A 19,877-nucleotide genomic window follows, 5' to 3' on the forward strand; every position below is an offset into this window, starting at 1 on the left:
ATATATATATTGCAATTATAAAAAAAACATTTTAAATGGTAATGGTAATATTTCACACTAATCAAATAAATGCAGCCTTAGAGAGCATAAGAGACTTATTTCAAAAACATTAAAAAATCTTACCAACCCTAAAATTTTAATGGTAGGGCATAACAACAACTAGTGTCACACATTTCCACTGTTTGCAAGTTCTAATTGCATATATTAGTTTCATTGCCAAAATCAAACAAAGCTGTAAAGTGACAAGTAAGATACACTGTTAAACATCAACACAGGATAGACTCTCAAACAGTCACCACTTTTAAACAAATCAAGAGAGTGGAACGTTATACGGCTGATTTAACGGAACGACATTCACAGCCACATCAAAGGAACACTTCTCAGGTTCTCTGATGAGTCAAAACACCTCTGGCTATTATTTCAACAGAGTTTTGAACAGCGTACAGTTACAACAGCCCTGCATTCCACCAGTTCCTTGTGTAAATATCTGGTGTCGACGTCTCTCATTGAGAAGGGAGGGGCGGCCTGGCAAGAGGAGAGAGCGAGCCACGGAGAGTCCCAGAAGCAGCACGCGGGCCGCCACAGAGGACGGACTCAAGCCGTGCGGTTGCCTCCCTGGTAAGGACCACACACACAAAGGGCCCAAAGAAGCCAGGCCACCTCAGCGAAGCTGCGGAGAGGCAGACATGTTTGACTTGGAGAGCTGAGGAATGAAAGAGGGATTATTCGACAGTCTTGGATTGAACAAGATACACTGGTTTTATGTGCATGAGATAAAGACTGTGCTTCTGACAAGTCTAAGCCCGAAAACGTGACTCAAGTTAAATCAGAGGCCAAGTGTTTGTTATTTCTGGAAGAAATTGCATTGCCACTGTGAAAACTGAGAAGGGTGCATAAAACGCAGTAATTACACAAACAATAAAATCTTAAAGGGATAGTTCACCCAAAAATGAAAATTATGTCATTATTTACTCATGATGAGATCTGAGAGCTCTCTGACCCTCCATAGACAGCAAAGGTCATGAAACTTTCAAAGTCCAGAAATGTACCAAAAACATAGACAAAATAGTCCATGTGACATCAGTGATTCAACCGTAATTTTATGAAGCTATGATAATACTTTTTGTGCATGCGCGTGCTTTCCTCTGCTCGTAAACAAGGCGCAGCGCATGCGTGTTCTACGTCAGCAGCATAACGCGTATGCATCAGCCGTAGCAAGGAAATCGGTGACAGGTGTCGTCCTATCAGCTGCACTCTGGCTGTAGGTGTCACATTTATTATCCCAGGGCGTATGCGGAAATGATCGGCAGGAAGCATGTGTGCATGTGGGTGGTGTGTCTGAGCGCTGAAGGAGTTATTAAGGGGATGATGTCAACACTCAGCCTGCCTCATGTTGCCTAATCAGGCCTGCACTGCCCAAAGCCTCCTACACAGGGAGGTCTGGGCTACAGTCCATGCCTGTCAGACCCACATCACCGCACACCACTATGGAGAGCAGCGCGCGCGCACACACACACACACACACACTTTCACTACTCCACACACTCACACCACTAACTATAGTGTCAAGCTGCCACACAATTGACACAGAGTGGCTGTTTGTATGCAAACCATGTCACACTTGTTAAGTTTCTGAGTCACTGGACAAAACATGCTCTTCTGGAAGGCACATTCTGTGCTGTAACTTTGTCTGTTTTAACAACTGAAGAGCTTTGATCTGACCAGTATCATTTAAGGGTAGGATTGCGTATGTGGGGCAGAAGATGACATCTTGTGAGCTCTTGAAAGTAGATAGACATCAAACAGCTGCAGAGTAGTCATTAATTCCACTGCCGATGGTCAGACAGCCAAGACCTTGACAGCACCGGTCTGTGCAGAGTTCTTGACTAAACTTGACAGAAAGTGGCAGAGAACTGCCGCCGACACTGTGCTCCTCAGATACATGAAAGAACATGTTGAAAAAGAGAGAAAAGGCTGCTGCATCAAAAAGCCCTGTGGAGGTGTTTGACATGAGCTGTTTTAATCCTCTCTGATTAGAGACTTGGAAAGGCATATATATTTTATACTTTTAATACTTAAAAATGTAGAACTTTCATTTATAATCAAATATGTGACTTTTTTTTATTATTCAGAAAATGTGAGTGTATTCAACTGCAAAACAGTAAGGTATTTTAGTTTGAAGCATGTTGCTATGGGGTTTCTGTGTGGTTGCTTAGTTGCTTATGATATTCTAATCTGTAGATATATCTCAGGTCCCTCCTTAAAAAGTAATAGTACACCTCTACTCAACATGCCACATAATTTGAGTTGTCATTCTTGTATGTATCACATACAGTGTGTGAGTTAAAGTTACATTTATTACTAACCATTATGTGTTATAAAAGCTAAAAAAATATGTGCAATATTTATAGTGGTGCTTGGAATTTAGAAAGTGGATGAATTTTTTATTTAATTTTTTTGTCAAAAACTGGTGGAATCCACTGCAAAAAAAGAACCAAAACATATGGTCATAAGAAATGTCTGGAACAGAGTATGGGGGTAAAAGGTTACACACAAATTGTCCACATATACACACTCACATAAATAAATCCTTGCTTTAGTAACTTTCTCAGAGAAATCCAAGTATAAGACAGATGTGAGCCGGTGCTACAAGCTGGCACTGGGAAAGAGAGTGACATCACATCTTCTGGAGTTAATACAACAAGTGTAACTCCAAATATCCCTGATCACTATTCTCAGAAAGATCTCATTTGAAAACTATCTTCCTCTTTTAGGGTGTTTTCACACCCGAGCGTTTGTTTCTGAAGCTGGTGCGTTTTCTCCCTTGGTTCGGTTCGTTTAGGCATATGTGAACACGGCAATCGCGCTCGGATCCGCACCGAAACAATTGCTCCGAGACAGCCTGAACGAGGAGGTCTCGGCCCGATTGCAAACGAACTCTGGAGCGGTTCGCTATAAGTGTGAAAGCAATCCGACCCAAAGGACCAACAAACCAGACTGTATCACAATGTATGATGGGTAATTACATAAAGTTGCATAAAGCAGCAGAGATTGTATTGCTAATGGCTCCCAAAATGAACCGTGGGCTAACTTGGAGCAGGGAAGAAGTGAAATGTTTAACTGAAATTTGGTCAGACAAACACATTGGTGAACAGCTCTCCAAAACACACAAAAACACAGAAATTTATAAAGTGTTTAGCGAGCGCTTAAAACAAATGGGCTTTAATCGGTCGGTTGAACAGTGCCGCACGAAGGCAAAGAAACTCTGTCAACAATATATTATATATATCCTGATGAATGACAACTTTGAGCGGAATCCCGTTTCTGAACAAAGCAACTGATCTACAGATGTGAAAACACCCTTAAAGGCCGCAGGTGAGCAGAGATTTGTTTATGTATTATTATCAGGGAGTGAAAGGGAGGGAGGTGGATCTGGCAACCCCAATGCACAATATTTTATGTATTTACATGCATACGATATACACATTGGGTAGAACATTATTATTTTAGAGCTACCTTGCGATGAAGCACACAAACTGTGAGAGACGCTTTCCTGGAAGGTCTAGTATTCCTGCCAAATGCCCTGAGCAAACTCCCTAATGGCCATCAACTAGTACAGATAATGTTGTAAGGGAAGGTTTATGCTGGTCTGACAAAGGTTCAACTTTAAAGACCTCATGAAATCATTTAATGACTAGAGTTTGCGGTTCTGTGCTCACGCATTACCTTTTGAAAAGCAAGTCAAAAGCATCTGTGACCACTTGATTCCCATCAAAATTAATTTCCCTCAAAAAAAAAAAGGGTTACAATGAAATATCCATAAATATGGCCAATCCATAAACCTTAAAATAATCACTTTTTTAATATTATAGCCACAAGATGTAAACCAATGTCAACATGATTTTGTGGGGGAAAAATAACATACTAACCTTTTATGTGAAGTTATATCCAATTTTATATCTAAACAAAATTGCTGTAACACCATAAACCCTGAAATGACTGTAAAATGAGAACATTACAGATTACATAATCCTTTTAACAGAAGAAATAACATGCTTTTATAAAATGTTTACTTTGAAATCCATAAATTAGCTTAAAATAATTTTTGTGGTAATAAAAATGATATCAACTGACCTTAAGTATTAAATCCGGCATATTCTTTTAAATGCCTTATATGTGCTAAAAGTAAAAACAGTTTAAAAAATATTGTACATACATACATATGGTCTTGATAAATAAAATAAAAATATACAAAATATACTACATTATAAATAAAAAATTAAATGTCCTTGGAATGTGGAAAACAAACACAAAAAAATCCAGGTCCTTACGTAAAATTGTAAGTAGTTATGTGGCAGAGTACAGCATGTCATATTTCTAACCATAAGAAAGCCCATCTGATCTCAGTCAAAGCCAGACATCAGAGGTGTTTAAAAATGCCTCATTGCTCCATCATTGCAAGTCACGAAGCATCGCAGCACAATGACCCGACTGTACCGAGGTGTCATAACAAGTGTTGCATAAATCATTCTGTTTCTCCTGGCAGGCAGCAGTGTATCATGAATGATTGATGTCTGGCCCTTCTACTCCATGTCCTAATGCATGCTCAGGGCTCTTTTCCCTGAAATAACAGTTTTGATGACCCCAGGGCTGGGGGAGGGCGGGTTAGACAAGAACACTCAAGTTGGGTTATTTCTGTATGAAATATTGATCGCCACTGATGGACCATTACCATGTAGAATAGGATGGATTACCACAGAGAAGAGAAACTATCTGAGGACTAGCGATAGAGACGAAGGGAATTAAATGGGAGATCTGACAGGAGAAAAGCCACCATGCTGATAAAAATACAGAGAACAAGTGATCTAGGGAAAAGTAGAGATGTTAACTAATGGTAGGGGCCTCTCTCAAACCCTTTCTGCTTTCCTCTCTCTCTCTTTCCGTTTCTCTCATTCCAGCTAAATGCACCTGCTGCTGGGCTATCACGACTGAATAATTGGCAGATCAGTTAAGGGCCTGTGTATCTCCCCTACCCTGTGGTTCAGGCACCACATGGGTGAATATTCTCCATCTCCTGAATCACCTGCTGCTCTGGACCGGGATCGAAATCAAGCCATTCATGATACACAGAGTAAGATATTTACTGGTGGGGAGAAAACACACTCATGGACAAGTTCTTAGAAATGTACTCTTTGTATTCAAGTTGGGTTCATTTGGTTTTGAAAAACCTTAACATTTTCATGTTTTACCTTTAATGGGTAGTTCACCTAAAAATTAAAATTCTGTCATCATTTACTCACCCTCAAGTTGTTCCAAATCTCAATGAATTTCAAAACACAAAAGAAGATATTTTGAAGAATGTGGGTAACCAAACAGTTCCTGGACCACATTGACTTACATAGTTTTGTTGTTGTTGTTGTTGTTGTTGTTGTTGTTTCCTCCATTCCTTGGAGGTCAATGAGCACAATCAACTGTTTGGTTACACAAATTGTCCAATGATCCAGTAAGCGAATGTATTCAAACAATCAGTCCAAAACAGAACTAATGTAAAGAAAAACAGGCTGATTACATCCGAGATGGCAAAGAGAATATAGACTCACGTTGCGTTTTTAGTGAATTATTCATCGAGCTCTGTCATATTCTGTGATTATTTCTGAAGAGCGCGAGCCCTCACGCATCGCGCTGTGTGAAATTCAGACTGAACAGAACGTCAAAACATCCCACCGCAGTATGATAGGCAAACTACGTTTTCTCAGCTGGATAAAGCAAACCAGCTTCTCTCTAGTAAAGTTTTGGTGGTTGAGGACGTACAGGAGGCGTACAGTAAGCATGCGTGACTCTGATATATTGATGCAACAAACCGTGTATGAGCACTCTTTGACGCACAGATCATAGATTGTATTTATGCAAAGACACATTTCAGTACATTCACGTTGTTTCCACACACATTCTATAGGATAATGTTTTCATGTTGCTGTGTTTAGTCATTCTGAATGGATCCATGTAGCCTACTGTAGTGGATATATGCAGTCAGCTCAAGGCGGTTGGTTTATTGTTTTTTTGGCATCTCCATGTGGTCCTGTTCGGTATCACAACTTAACTTGTTTACTGTAAACATACTATACACTATGCATTCTGAAAAGTTTTTTCAGTATTTTTTTTATGTGTGCTTTGGTGTATACAAATGTATCAATTATATGAACTTTTATCATTCCATTTCCATAACCAAATCATATCATTTGGTTCTTTTGGAGTCTCCAGTTGTCCTTTTTTTGAAAAGACATCTAAATTAATCTCGAAATAAGCTTGCAGAAAATACAGTATTATAACAATCACCCTTCAATCTTTTGGTTTACTTTGCTGGATATAGTAAATAATGATAAAATGAATGTGTTAAACAAGATAAATGGTGTACGCGTAATTTCATGATAAGTGTGCGATTAATCGCAATTAATCACACAGAAAGGGTGCAAATTAATCCGATTAGAAATTGTAATCAGCCCTATTTTTGGGTGAACTATCCATGTGTGATCCATCATGTGATGTAACAATCAAGTAAAAAGTAATAACATATTCTCTTTATACTTTGAGTACATGCAAGTGTACAAATCTATTCATTTTTTAAAGTTCACTTTAAAAAAAAAGAAATAAAATATATTTTTCAAGGTCAAAAGTTTTGTGTACAAATATCAAGCTTTTAGGAAGTCACACAAGATGACATTTTACAACCTGAACTAACATTGACATGGCATAAAATTCAAATGATCAGATATTTTAAAAGACTTACTGACCTTAACACACAGACATGTGGGTCTGCAGGGATTTCTCTCTATGGTGTCATTTCCTGTTTTGTTTAGTTTTTTTCTGCATGTTCATTGGACCACATGACTTTTTGAAAATAATAACACTTACTTAAAGGGGTCATATGATGCGATTTCATTTTTTCCTTTCTCTTTAGAGTGTTACAAGCTCTTGGTGCATAAAGAAGATCTGTAAAGTTGCAAAGACTAAAGTCTCAAATCCAAAGAGATATTCTTTATAAAAGTTAAGAGTTAACCACACCTACGTGATTTTCTGTTCTATATATATATATACATCTTTCATTATGATATCAGGATAGTTAACAGTCTAACATTTTTTACTTTGTGCCTCCTTTATGCCTTTAAGGCATGTTCACACTAAGAACGATAACTACAAAGATAACTATAACGATAACTATATTAGTATCCACACCAATACACAATAACATTCTGTTTACTATAAGCATGCGCTGCCCTTATGTTTTATGTCACTATGAATGCTCACGCTCTTTAAAGCAGGATGGATTTAGATTGGGTGTCAATGTTTTTATCATTCATCAGCTGGAAAAAAATCTTTCTAAAATCGATTCCAATGATATCATTCCTCTATGCCGTTATTGTTACAGCTGTGGTGTGATTTTTAAACCTGTATCTTAATTATTATCGTTATCATCCTCGGTCTGAACGGGACTTTAGACTTTTTAAGGTTTTTTTGTGTTACAGTGTAATTACACAAAATAAGTACGGAGTAATTTCAATTAACTTACTAAGGTTAAGGTTAGGGTTCAGTTTCGGGTTATTTACTTGTATTTATGCATAATTTACTGTTATTACTATAGTAAGTACATGTAACTATAAGAAAAGGTTATCCACAAAACATATCTAGGTTGAAAATACACTGCTTCTCAAGGAAGAAGAAAGAGCAGCACAGCTTTATTCCTTAAACCGACAATAATTCTAGTGGGCAACAACAATCGCATGTTCACAGGTCATGTGGCTGCGGTCACATGTTCGTCTGAGAGTGAAGCCGGGACCACCCTGTCTGCTCCACTAACTCTCAAAGCAGACATTTGAAAGCACTTGCAAGGTCAAAGCTAAGTGTAAGGCAACGTGACTGTGATGTGTGAAGCAGTTTAAAAGCCAGATGAACGCCTATGCTCTAATCCTTCTTTTCAAGTGTTGGGTTAAGAAAGACAACTGGTACAAGGAGTTTAAGTCCAACTACCACTCAACCCTTTAAACCTTCAGACTTATCCTTCCTTTGCATACAAACGTGACTGGAAAGAATTTCAAAAAAGAATCCCTACAGCTGCTGCAGGCACACACTGAGCTTGTATGAGTGAAATCAAAAGATGTTCTGACACTGCTTCTTCAGAAAATCCTTCATCCTGTGAATAATTTTACAGCTGATTAGCTGCAAAACGGACATTTGAAATATGCTGGGCTGGAAAGTGGCAGCAGGAATTTCTGTCTTTATTCCAAGCAAAATGCTACAGCACCAGCATCAGCAAAACAGACAGCAAGTGAAGTGAATCTGCTTACTATCTGGAAAAATGATATGCTTGTCCAGTCAAGGTGCTTATCTGACACATTTACAATAAATTATTCAATGACGAGCAGTGGAGTGTTGTGAATAAACTCATTAGCTCATGATATTTCAGGCTACAGTGTCACAAGGTTTCAAATAAATGAATGTGTTGACGGAGCAAGAGGAGAAAGAAATCCCTCAGGGAACAAGAGCTTCAGACTTCCTTTAGTGCACATGTCTTTTGAGGAGGGAATGAAACATATAATTGAATAAAACTGTACTGTACTAGTATTACAACATCACAGTACAGGTAGAAGAGTCCAGGGTGTGTTGTAATAAATTTTGATTCAATGCCTGAAACTCTATTTTTGTACATCGTCTCTCATACAAGTTTTAAGATTCCCATATTTATCTGGTACGAATTAAATGAAATGGTTATTAATAAAAAAAAATTATTGTTCAAATAAATGGCCACTTCTAATCACATTTCTTTGAAAAAATGTACTTTTATTTAATTTAAAACAAAACAATTTCTCTTGATGCAGGGTTGTGCAAAATTCAGAACTGAAGAATTGTTTCCTTTCTATGAGTGTGAATTTGAATTGAACTGAATTGGCCACACCCCACAGAAGAATGAAATGGAATGAAAAATGAATTCACTGAATTGTAATTGAATGAAATTCAACATAGGCCATGCATTCTGGGAAATTGTTCCATCCATCCATGCATCGCTATTGCCTTCACAAGTCTTTGTCAAGTCTTGACAAGCTTTACTCATCTAATTAAAAAAAGTCAGCTGAATTTTCATTCGTTTTAATTCTACTTCCTTATATTCAAATTCTATGCTGTTTTATACCTCAGTTCAAATTCATTTTCTTAAACCTAAGAGACAAATACTTTTTAATGATGACTTCTGTACGATTCTTTCTAAATGGCATTCCCTTCTAAAGTTTCAGGAGTAAAGCTGCTTGCAGTTTATCACTTGCTATTCTGTTTATTTAAAATTTTAAGCCAGCTACATTATTGAAATGTGAACATATGGGTCTTTAATCCATTATTGATGGTAATCAAAATTTCCTTCTAAATGTGTCTCGCATGATGTTTTTTCCCCTCTTTTGATGAAAGAAAGTGCATAGCTCGACTGCTGGCATGCAGATCACTTTCTCAGGACAATCTCCAAAGAGCTGTTGAAACCATGCCAAAGTACTACCTAAACACAAAAACTAATAAATGGACTGGCCTAATTCAAATAAAAACTTATTTTGTCCACTTTTGCTGAGTAATGCACTAGCTCATCCCTCATGAAAGCAATATTTCCATTTCAAATCATAATAAAAAGTATGCCTTCAAAGCATTCCCTCAGCCCAAGCCAGAGACTGAGGAAAGAGACTGGCCTGCATTAAGCCTTGTCAGGACAATGGATGATGTTTATTCACGCCCTCTAAATAGATCACCGTCTTGTATTATACCGATAGCCGTAAACAGAAAGCAAGAGGGCTTTTAACCTTTCACCTCTGCTAGATGATCAAACTGCTAAAACACCTCAGTGATGCTACCAAGCTCATAGAGACTGATTTACACCAGTGTTATTTTAATGTTATTTACTGTATAAACTATAATAGTATTTTAAATTAGCTTTTGTTTTATACTTTCAGTTTTCATTTTAATTTTTTGTAATTCTGTTCTGTTTTTTAAAATATTTTTATTTATAATAAAACATTTGTAATTTTCATGCAAGTGTTTAAAGTTTAATCATTTCATCTTTTATTTTATTTCAGCAATAATTACTGAAAAAGTAATTTTCAAAAATTTTTAATCATTTTAAATTTAGTTAACAATAACAACACTGATTTACACAGAGAATGAAGACCTAAGAGCTGTGAAACACCAGACCACTTCTCAACAAATAGCATTTTCCAGTCTTATGGGAACGAATTTGTGATAGTCCAGGCATAGCGAAGCGAATACTTGCTAATTAGCCAGCCAACCTTTTTCAGCCCACATGTGACATGTGTTCATCTCACATTACAGCATTATAATAGGGGAGACTGGGGAGTGTTGTAACACTATTGGTCACTGTCATATACAACGACCACCCTCTGCGTGATGGTTTATAATTTATCTGGTTTATAATTAAATTTTTGATCATCCCAATGGATGTTAAATTACTGGTATCATCCTGTTGAAGCAGGTATGTGACAGTGAAGTGTTTTAGAAAGAGGAAACAAATGGAAAGAACAGTAATGCTCCTTAATTCATTAAGTGTGACAAATAGATGTGCATGAGCTTTTAGAAATAAACTTTAATGACTGTTTGTAAAAGTGAAACTCTTTATTGTAATTTCACTTTAACCATACTATGATTTTCCGTCTGTCCAGTACTATCCTGCCTGTATTTTTCGACTCTGATATTCGCCTGCTGCTACATGGATCGTATTCCATCTTGTTTACACCTGCTCAGTGGGTCTGTTTAGCCGTGTGCCAATTAGGACCTAATTAAATACTGGATACTAAGGTCGAGCTCAGTAAGTTTTGAACCCGAGTTCATCCTTTGATCTTGTCTGACAGATAAGGTGTCTGTTCTGAGTCTAAACCTCCACATGGAGAAAATCCAGTTCATTATAAAAAGCCTTTTGGGGGATGAGGGGGATGGGGGGATGGGTAAAGAAGCTCAAGTGTTTAGGATCTATAATGATCCCCTCATGCAAGTTTGGGTTTTCCATCCTGTGAGCAGGGATGAGAGAAGGAGGATACAGCTGCTGCAGGATTACAAATCCATATCAATCCACCCTTTATTCACCTGAGTGTCAGTGCATTCTGTACACTTGCGAGCATTCATAGAAAACCAACCATTTCAGGGCTTGTTTCCCAGGAACTTTCAGTAACAGCCTTCTCCTCTGAAGTTCTCTTTACTTTAAAAATGTAAAAATGTCCTAATGTCCTACATACTCCTAAAATGCCGAATGGCACTAACTGAACTTTCAAAGGCTGTAGAGTGAACAGGCAAAGTCAGCTGCAACACTACATTCAAACAGGACGACCATTGGATTTGTTATACATGTACTCCACATCTGGATGAAAACACTAAATCCAGCCTTGCCTGGTCTCAGCTGGTTTGGTTTGCTGGTTTTATAAGGATTTGGGTACTTATCAGCTAAGACACTGGATAAGTGACCAGCTAAACCTACTTTGTCATGTTGGGAGACCAGCTAGACCTGCAAGCCAAGTAGCTGTTTTCTTTTTCTTTTCTTTTTTTTTTGTTAGACTTCTTCCTTTTCTTCTCTGCTTCTCCATCTTGTCATGGCTCAGTGGCAATTCCCTGAACAATAAAGACAAACTGGCACAGCGGTTTACAGTGATGTGTATGAAAAATGTCAATGACACACATCATTCGTTTAGTTTGCCTCTTGCCAAGGGGTCCTGTGGCTTCAGCAGAAAGAGAGAGCTCATTTATATGCCATACACAGGGAGCAGGTGTTTCAGCTCATGGCTAGCTTAACATCAGTTAATGCTCCTCAAACCCCCTGCAGGCAAAATCATAAGGATGATCTGTAAAAGAAAAGACAAATATAACACACACACACACACACACACACACACACATACCATATATATATGTATAAATATATATATGGTATGGTATATTTGATTTGATTTTCTGGTCTAGCTGGTCTCTGAGCCTGATAAGTAGGTTTAGTTGATCAGTGTGTGTGTGTGTGTGTGTGTGTATATATTTTTTTATTTTTTATTTTTAAAGAATATCTCTTTGGATTTGAGACTTTAGTCTTTGCAACTTTACAGATCTTCTTTATGCACCAAGAGCTTGTAACACTTCAAAGAGAAAGGAAAAATTTAAATAGCATCATATGACCCATTTAACACTCCGAAATTACTTCCAAGAATCATACCACTGAAATTTGAACCTGATTAAAACGCTTTCAGCATAGCAACTTTGATACCAAACCTGCAATAGGTGAAGCCATATCACAGTGCACTGATTCCAACACTGTTTCCAACACTTTTTCAACCTGAACAAAGAAACAATATAGTCCTTATCTGTAGGCTTTTAATGTATTCTGAACCTGCTATCTTACTGTATCAGACACACATGGCATGAGTTTCAAGAGTTGTACAACATGCATTCTGAAACGACACACGTCAAAGTGAACACCATCCCTTAAAATCAACACACCACATCCTCTGTTTTCAATATGATATCTAAATAATGCAAGCAGTCTTTACTTTGAGGGTGGCTATGTGCAAAGTGACCCATGTGGGTGTGAATCCATTGGATGGACTCATATACAGTGGGCATAGAAGAAAAAAAAATCACACAATATCAGTAGTTTATCATTAAAAATTATGTTTCTTAGTCTTTTCTTATCAGCATTAGGTTTTGTTGTTGTTGTTTTACATTACATGTGTCACGGTCAAGGTGTGTGGAGGCAGGCAGGATGACGAGGACGACAAGGATTCAAATAAGGATGTTTAATGTAGAGACAACAAGGCAGATACGGGTAGATGAGACACACACTCAGGGTAACATTCACAATAACCGACAATACTAGAATACACGAGACAGGAACTTATAGGGCAGATAACGAGGGGCAGACAGGTGAGCACACTGAGGATAATTAACTAATGATTGAACGGGCTAAACCAACAAAAGGGGAAGAAACCACAACAAACAGTCCACAGGGGTGTTACAACATGACATTGTTAAATTAATGTTTATTGCATTATATTAGTGTCATGTGTTACCATGATGGTGTTCTGTATGTGTATGACACCATATATTAGTACTTACCTTATTATTTACCTGTGGAAAAGTTACTTGGTGAACTTTGATTCATCATTTGGCTTTTTCATTACCACCTGTGGTTTTCTGTCGGAATATTTTAAACGTTAAACAGAATTTAGTAATTTGGTATATTAACATTATTATTACTGAAAAAGCATTTTTTTTATACAGTAAACTTAATTTTAATTATTATTGTAAAAATGAATGGGTAAAATCAACCGTTATGTTAATAATGGGTCAGGTTAGTCCAAAATGTGGTCGGTCCAATATTCACCCAGCAGCTGGGCAAAAAACCAACCCAAATTTGGTTGTTTTTTATAGTGTAGATAGAAGCAGACGTGAAGGGGATGCTGCTACTGTAAGTGTCTTCAGTTTCACTCACTGATAGTTGGAACCATTTGCTATGCCTGTTGATCTATTTTAATGGCAGGCACTCCAGGCATTTTCAAGGTTCAGCTCCATCCTATCCCTCCTCACAGCACATAGAGGCCCACAACAAACCTTTTTCCCTTCTCAACGTGGCATCCGAGCCGTCGCATCCTGCTGTTTGATGTGAATGAAGCTGGTTGTGGAAATCATGCAATTCATACAATCTGTGCTCCTGTTCAACTATTCATCTTCCGTTTCAAAGACCTGCATGCTAGAGTTTAACTGCACATATCTTCTTCTCCATTTGTTCTCATTGACGGTTTAAAACTGTAAGTGAAATCCAGCAAATGTAATTATGTAAATCCGACAACCCCCATTGCAACCTAAACGCCGAATACAGCCGCATGCAAAAGTGTTTGATGGTGATTACTTAGCAACAGGGAGGTGATTTGCTTTAGCGCTGTGAGATTTTTCATTATACACAGCCATTTAGTAGCAATTACTTAATGTGCCAGTGGGGCATGCCCTCCAAATGGCTAATAACACTTTGTGTATGCAGGTCTAAATATTAAAATAAATCATGCAGTCTTGTCTTAATCCACCAGCAGATGGGCTGCTTTGTCTGCTCTTCACCGGACGCCTATTCCAAGAAGCTGGATCATCTATCTTGTCAGACTAGAGGTGGTACACCATTTGGGGTTCTCCATGGCTGGGTCTGGGTTGTTTATAATGGCACTGGGGCGAATGATGGATGTCTTCCACTCTTGAGGAAGTTTTTGGTATGTGCATCCCTTCTCAGGCAGAAAGGGGCACCCCATGTGAGGTTACCTGACCAGCATTCCCCCTCCTCAAAGCCTCGCTTTCTGAGGGCGGTTTTTTTGATGGGTCCTTTTCCCAATATCTCTGAAGCTCATTTCTCTACCCAGAGCATGAATTTTACTAGTCCTGGCCTTCTGAGATAGGGAGCATGAAATATGTGTGAAAAAAATGATATATAACTTCCTTTATTTTATGGTCTCATTCGACTCTTATTGTCAGGAACTGTGTCGGAGAGAACGAACGTGGAGACGTGGATCAAAGCAACAGTTTTTAATAAATCCAAACACACGGGATATTCACAACAAGGAATGGCTGGTGACACACGAACATGATGATTTAGACCCGACAAAGACAGAACGCACAGACTGGGACTTAAATACATGGGGTAAAGGACAATTAACACGACACACCTGAATCACATGAACACAATCAACGAGAGACAGAAACTGGGTCACTGAGAGCACATGGGGAGGAAAACATACACACAGACAGTCCAGGTGCGTGACAGTTCGCCTCCCTTTTTGAACAACAAAGGGAGGGATGGAGGGGAACTCAGGAGGAGGTTCGGGTGGTAGACGGACACCCGGGAGGAGGACGGCAAACAGAGTCCAGGGTGGAGACAACGGAGGGAGGAGCCAGGGAGGAGACAGTGGGTTGACGGGCCGAGGCGGAGACTGGGACTCAGAGGCTAGAGGAGGAGGCCAGGGATTCTCCAGCCACACTGACAATGGAGACTGGCAGACCCGCGGTGCTCGCACCGAACAGATGGTGGGCTGAGGGTGAGCAGAGTGGCTGCCAGACGACAGCGGGGGAGGAGGCACGAGCGGGAGGGGGAGGGGGCATTTCTGAGTCTCCGGGCTCTCAGGGCTGGTGTGCGCTGCCCACACACACCAAATCACGACTCCCAGCCCCGGGAGCGCGTCAGACAGGGGAATGAAAGGGCTGGCAGACAGTTCAGGGCAGATTGGTAAGTCCGAGGAAGGTGGGAGGAGAATGGGCATGTCCGCATATATATCTGCCTCCCAGTCTATTAGGTCCCCTTCAAAATCCAGCAGTCCCAGATCCCTTGTAAGCTCACCCTCAGCCATGGTGCAGTGGGCAGAGCTTCTCTCCGCGCTATCGCTGTCCATGGCCTTCTCCCTCGTGGTGAGCATTGTAGGTTGGTTGGGTCTTCTGTCAGGAACTGTGTCGGAGGGATGTAAAAAATTATTTTCCAAAGCTGTAAATAAAACAAAGGCTATTGAAGTAAGTTTTACAAGAAAATACTATTTCAGTCAGTCTACTTCAGTCTACAGTCTACTTTTTTTGTTGTTCTTCATACTATTAAAAGTCATCATATTGGGGTCCAGTATTATTTTACACCACACTGACTTGGTGTAAAATAATACTGGAACAGTTCTTCAAAATATCTAAGCAACAGTAGCGTGAGCAAATAACATTTCCATTTTTTTTTTGTGAACTATTCCTTAATGTATGAAAATGTTCCTAAGAAATTAACCATCATAATATTGACATAGAAGGAGCATAACCTTTTATCGTTCCTCAGGTTTAGTACCTCGGCTAGTTAGAATTCTCAACAGCATCAGAATTCATTATGTTTGGTCGCAGGTAAATCATTTCAATAGGACATGAATAATGTAGGACCTCTCTGAAGTCCCTGGCTTTGGAACAGAGGAGGAGATGGGGAATTGCAAGGGGTTAATGTAGGTCTGGCTTTTCCATCCTTAGGGTTACAGCTGAGGAAATCCACAGGGAGCCTGAGGCTCAGCGTCTTCCAATTTTCACTACATCACCAAGACAATAATAATTTGGGCCAGAAGCAGACACACAGGAAGGCCTCAATACCACAGCATGACTCACATGGATTGAGACTGAAGGGTGAGGTGAGTCAGGGGTGAGAGATGATGGGTGTATGAGCGGAAATTGTTTTCTCCATTTGGTTGATGCATTAATGAATGGTTGATTATTTATTTATTTGCTATAGTGTAATTCTCTGCCTGGATGTCTCCAAATGAAACCCCTCATCGAGTGTTATGATACTAAAATATATAGTGGGTATAGAATAGTATCACCCCCTTTAAAATAATCACATTTTGTTGCTTTGCAGCCTGAAATGAAGACGAACACAGTTTTTGTTTTATCCAGCTTGATTTACTCAGAGCAACTTATAACATCCAAGTTAAAGACATAAAACCAACATGGCAGAGAAAAAAAAAAGAAAAACAGAATCACTGAGTTGAAAAAAGGATCACCCCCTTGTGTCAGTATTTTGTTGAACCACCTTTTGCTTCAATTACATGCATCTCTACTAACTTTGCACATTAAACTTTGCAGTATTTGCCCATTCTTCTTTGCAGAACTGCGCAAGTTCAGTTAGATTTGATGGTGACCATTTTTGGACTGCAGTCTTCAAGTAATTCCACAGATTTTCAGTGGGGTTTAAGTCTGGGCTCTGACTAGGCCATGCAAGGACATTCACCTTTTTCTCCTTCAACCACTGTGTGCTCAGTTTTGCTGTGTGCTTTTTTTATTTTGCCCACAGGTCTTCAACCCTGCTCCTGGGGACCCACTGTCCTGCAAAGTTTATTTCCAACCTGCTTCAGCACACCTGGCCTGTGACTTTACACGTGATCCTGAAGACCATGATTATCTGGTTCAGGTGTGTTTGATTAGGGTTGGAGCTGAACTTTGCAGGACAGTGAGTTCCCAGGAGCAGGGTTGAAGACCTATGATTTTGCCCCATCCATTTTTCTTTCTATCCTAAAAGTGCTCCAGTCCCTGCTGCAGAGAAACCCCCATAACAGGATATTACCACCTCCATGCTTTACTGTAGGAATGCTGTTATTTGGATGGTGAGCTGTATTGGATTTCCGCCAGACATATTGTTTGGTGTTGAGGCCAATTAATTCGATTTTAGTCTCATCTGCCTCTGAATCTTCAAGGTGCTTTTGGCAAAGCTCAGTCGTGACTGCATGTGGCCTTTCTTAAGCAGTGGCTTTTTTTCTTGCAACCCTCCCATACAAGCCACATTTGTGGAGAATTTGTGATATTGTTGTACAGCTTTATCCCGGTGATCTTTTGACAGTGCCTCGCCACCCATAGTTGATTTTTTGCTTCAGTCGCACTACCCAGGAATGAACGAGTCCAGGAAAGCTCTTTTCATGCTGAGCCAATCAAAATGACCACAGCTGATCACAGTTGAAAGTCAAATGGCTTTGTGTGCCGTTGAGAAGGTGATTAGCTACACCTGATTGAGTTTACAAGTCATTTTTAGGAGGGGGGGTGATCCTTTTTCCAACTCAGTGATTCTGTTATTTTAAAGGGGGTGATTCTTTTCTATACCCACTGTATAAATACTGTATTTTCTGGAATATACAGTAAGTCACTGAATCTGTGCAGAATGAGCAAAGTAGTCATATTTTTGCTTTAAATAAATTTGTTTAGGCTTGGCGTTTATAACAAAGGTTGTTTATAATGAATGCCACTATAATTTATGTTTGTTTTATACTTACATTTTCATTCCTGTTATAAGTCGCACCTGGTCAAAACTGTAGAGTTGAGAGAGAAAGAAAACAATGAAAACAGAACATAATATCAGTACCATCACAGATGTGGTATTGCTTCTATACAACAGTCAGATAAAAAAGGTTAATACTATAATACTGTGTAACTTACATTTTAGACACAATATTGCCAGTTTGACTTTTTTTTTGTTCCCTCCACCAACAAAAATATTTCAAAATAAAGTATAAGCGGAATCAATTGTTGTCTGTCTCTGAGCAACACAGGGTTTCATTCTTGAACAACTTGGTTGAATAAATAATTCAATGGCTCAATCATAAAAGGCTACTGACATAATGATGTAAACTGCAGAAAAGTCCCTGAAAAATCTGCAGATTGACAGTATAAAAACGACATTAAAAGCATTGAAAGGATGCCAACTCCGGAAATGGTCCACTGTTTTTGCATTCCTCACTGTTCTCTTCCATAGTCTGGATTCAGAAGCCCTCGTGCAGGCAGAGTCCGTAGATCTTTAAAACAATTTATTTTTAGATATTTGTACATATGTTTACACATACATTTTTGTACATTTTGATCTACACTAATACGTTTAATATACACTGAACAAAATTATAAACGCAACACTTTTGTTTTTGCCCCCATTTTTCATGAGTGACAGCATCTAAAATATAAAATTTCTGCAAAAGTACATTTCTAAAATAAAAAAAAGAGATTTAGGTTATTTTAGTACAGCAAATCGCTTAATGAAAATAACAGGATATTATTTACAGTGCACATTGCTTACATTTTAGATGCTGTTTGTGCAAAAGGCGATAGAGGGCGTGTCAGAGCGCTGTCGCGCTAGCCAGAATGGGGACTTTTATTATGTAACGCGGATAGCCGGAAGAGACACTGTTCATTACTCGGAGATCGGCAGACTGCCTCCGCCGCTGCTAGTGATCAGGTTTTCTGCATAAACGAGTGCTGGAGACATGCATCATTGTTCATATCAGCCTCAGTTTGAATGTATCTTGTGTTGAGTGCGTCCTATACGAGTGAGTACGAATCCTCGTTAACTGATTGATGCTTGCTTTATCAATGATGACGCAGTTATTAGCTGTCCGATGTTGCATGGTAATGCTATTATCTACATGCTATTCTTGTAACATATCTGTTTATTCACAATGTTCGGAGTTATAATGTTTATAATGCTATAAGTTATGTGGTTATATGTTATACCAAGGGTTTATACATCATTATGTTACTGGAAGAGGGGAGCAGCCTATAGTTGTATATGAATAATAATACTTGTAATGGTGGTTTCATTATATTGCTTTTGTTTCTTTCAGAGAAACCACACCCTCCACCACAATCATACATTTCATGCTTCAACTGATAAGCACCCAGCCCTCTCAAGAAGACAAGATTCTTTAAAGACTGTGCTTAAGTTTCCCCTCTAACTGGCTCACGCCTCCCATCATTCTCAGCAACCCGTGTATGCTCATTTGCAGTGTTCCCAGAGTCCATCCTCGTCTCTATCACCTAAACCACTTTGTGTCCACTGCAGTCCTCAGCTTCTTGTTCCACATCTTGTTAGTAGACACAGACTGATGTGCATGTAAAGGCTGACTCCCCCTCTGAGTTGATCATATCGCATCTGTGAAAATAAACCTGTTCAAACTAATACTTCCCTCTGTGGTGTTCTGACCGACACACCTGGTTCACTGCGATTCAAGCTAGCCCTAACAGTATCAGGTAGCTCTTCGCTACATTTGTGGTCCTTCGAGCCGGATCGTAGTTGTGCTGGGAGTATGCAACAGAGTGATGAAGCATCGTGGGCCCCCTCCACTCGGCCCAAACGTCAGTTAAGACAGCCATCCTATCTGAAGGATTATGAGGTCAGTGCAGTGCGACCAAAGATACGTGGCCCATCACGTGTCAGCCCAGCACCACACCCGCCTAGAGAGGAGAATCGGAGCTCACAGCCTCATGTGAAGTGGAGTAGACCCCCCGAGGCACATGACGATTATTCACCAAGCTCTGAGGAGAGCTATGATGAC

At 39.3% G+C, this 19,877-nt stretch overlaps 1 protein-coding gene across 1 annotated transcript in view; it reads left to right on the forward strand.

The window, feature by feature from the left end:
- The window catches only part of LOC107756257 (breast cancer anti-estrogen resistance protein 1-like), a 45,782-nt gene extending 31,134 nt beyond the window's left edge, over positions 1-14,648 (forward strand). The window contains exons 4-6 of the mRNA XM_016573286.1: positions 428-618; positions 5,046-5,131; positions 14,536-14,648. Of these exons, the coding sequence (XP_016428772.1) occupies positions 428-618; positions 5,046-5,131; positions 14,536-14,648 (390 nt within the window). The remainder of the gene's footprint in view (positions 1-427; positions 619-5,045; positions 5,132-14,535) is intronic.
- The last annotated feature ends 5,229 nt before the right edge of the window (positions 14,649-19,877 follow it).

The sequence above is a fragment of the Sinocyclocheilus rhinocerous genome, unplaced genomic scaffold (genome assembly GCF_001515625.1).
Source record: "Sinocyclocheilus rhinocerous isolate Xijiao unplaced genomic scaffold, SAMN03320098_v1.1 scaffold1043, whole genome shotgun sequence".
NCBI classification, from domain to species: domain Eukaryota; kingdom Metazoa; phylum Chordata; class Actinopteri; order Cypriniformes; family Cyprinidae; genus Sinocyclocheilus; species Sinocyclocheilus rhinocerous.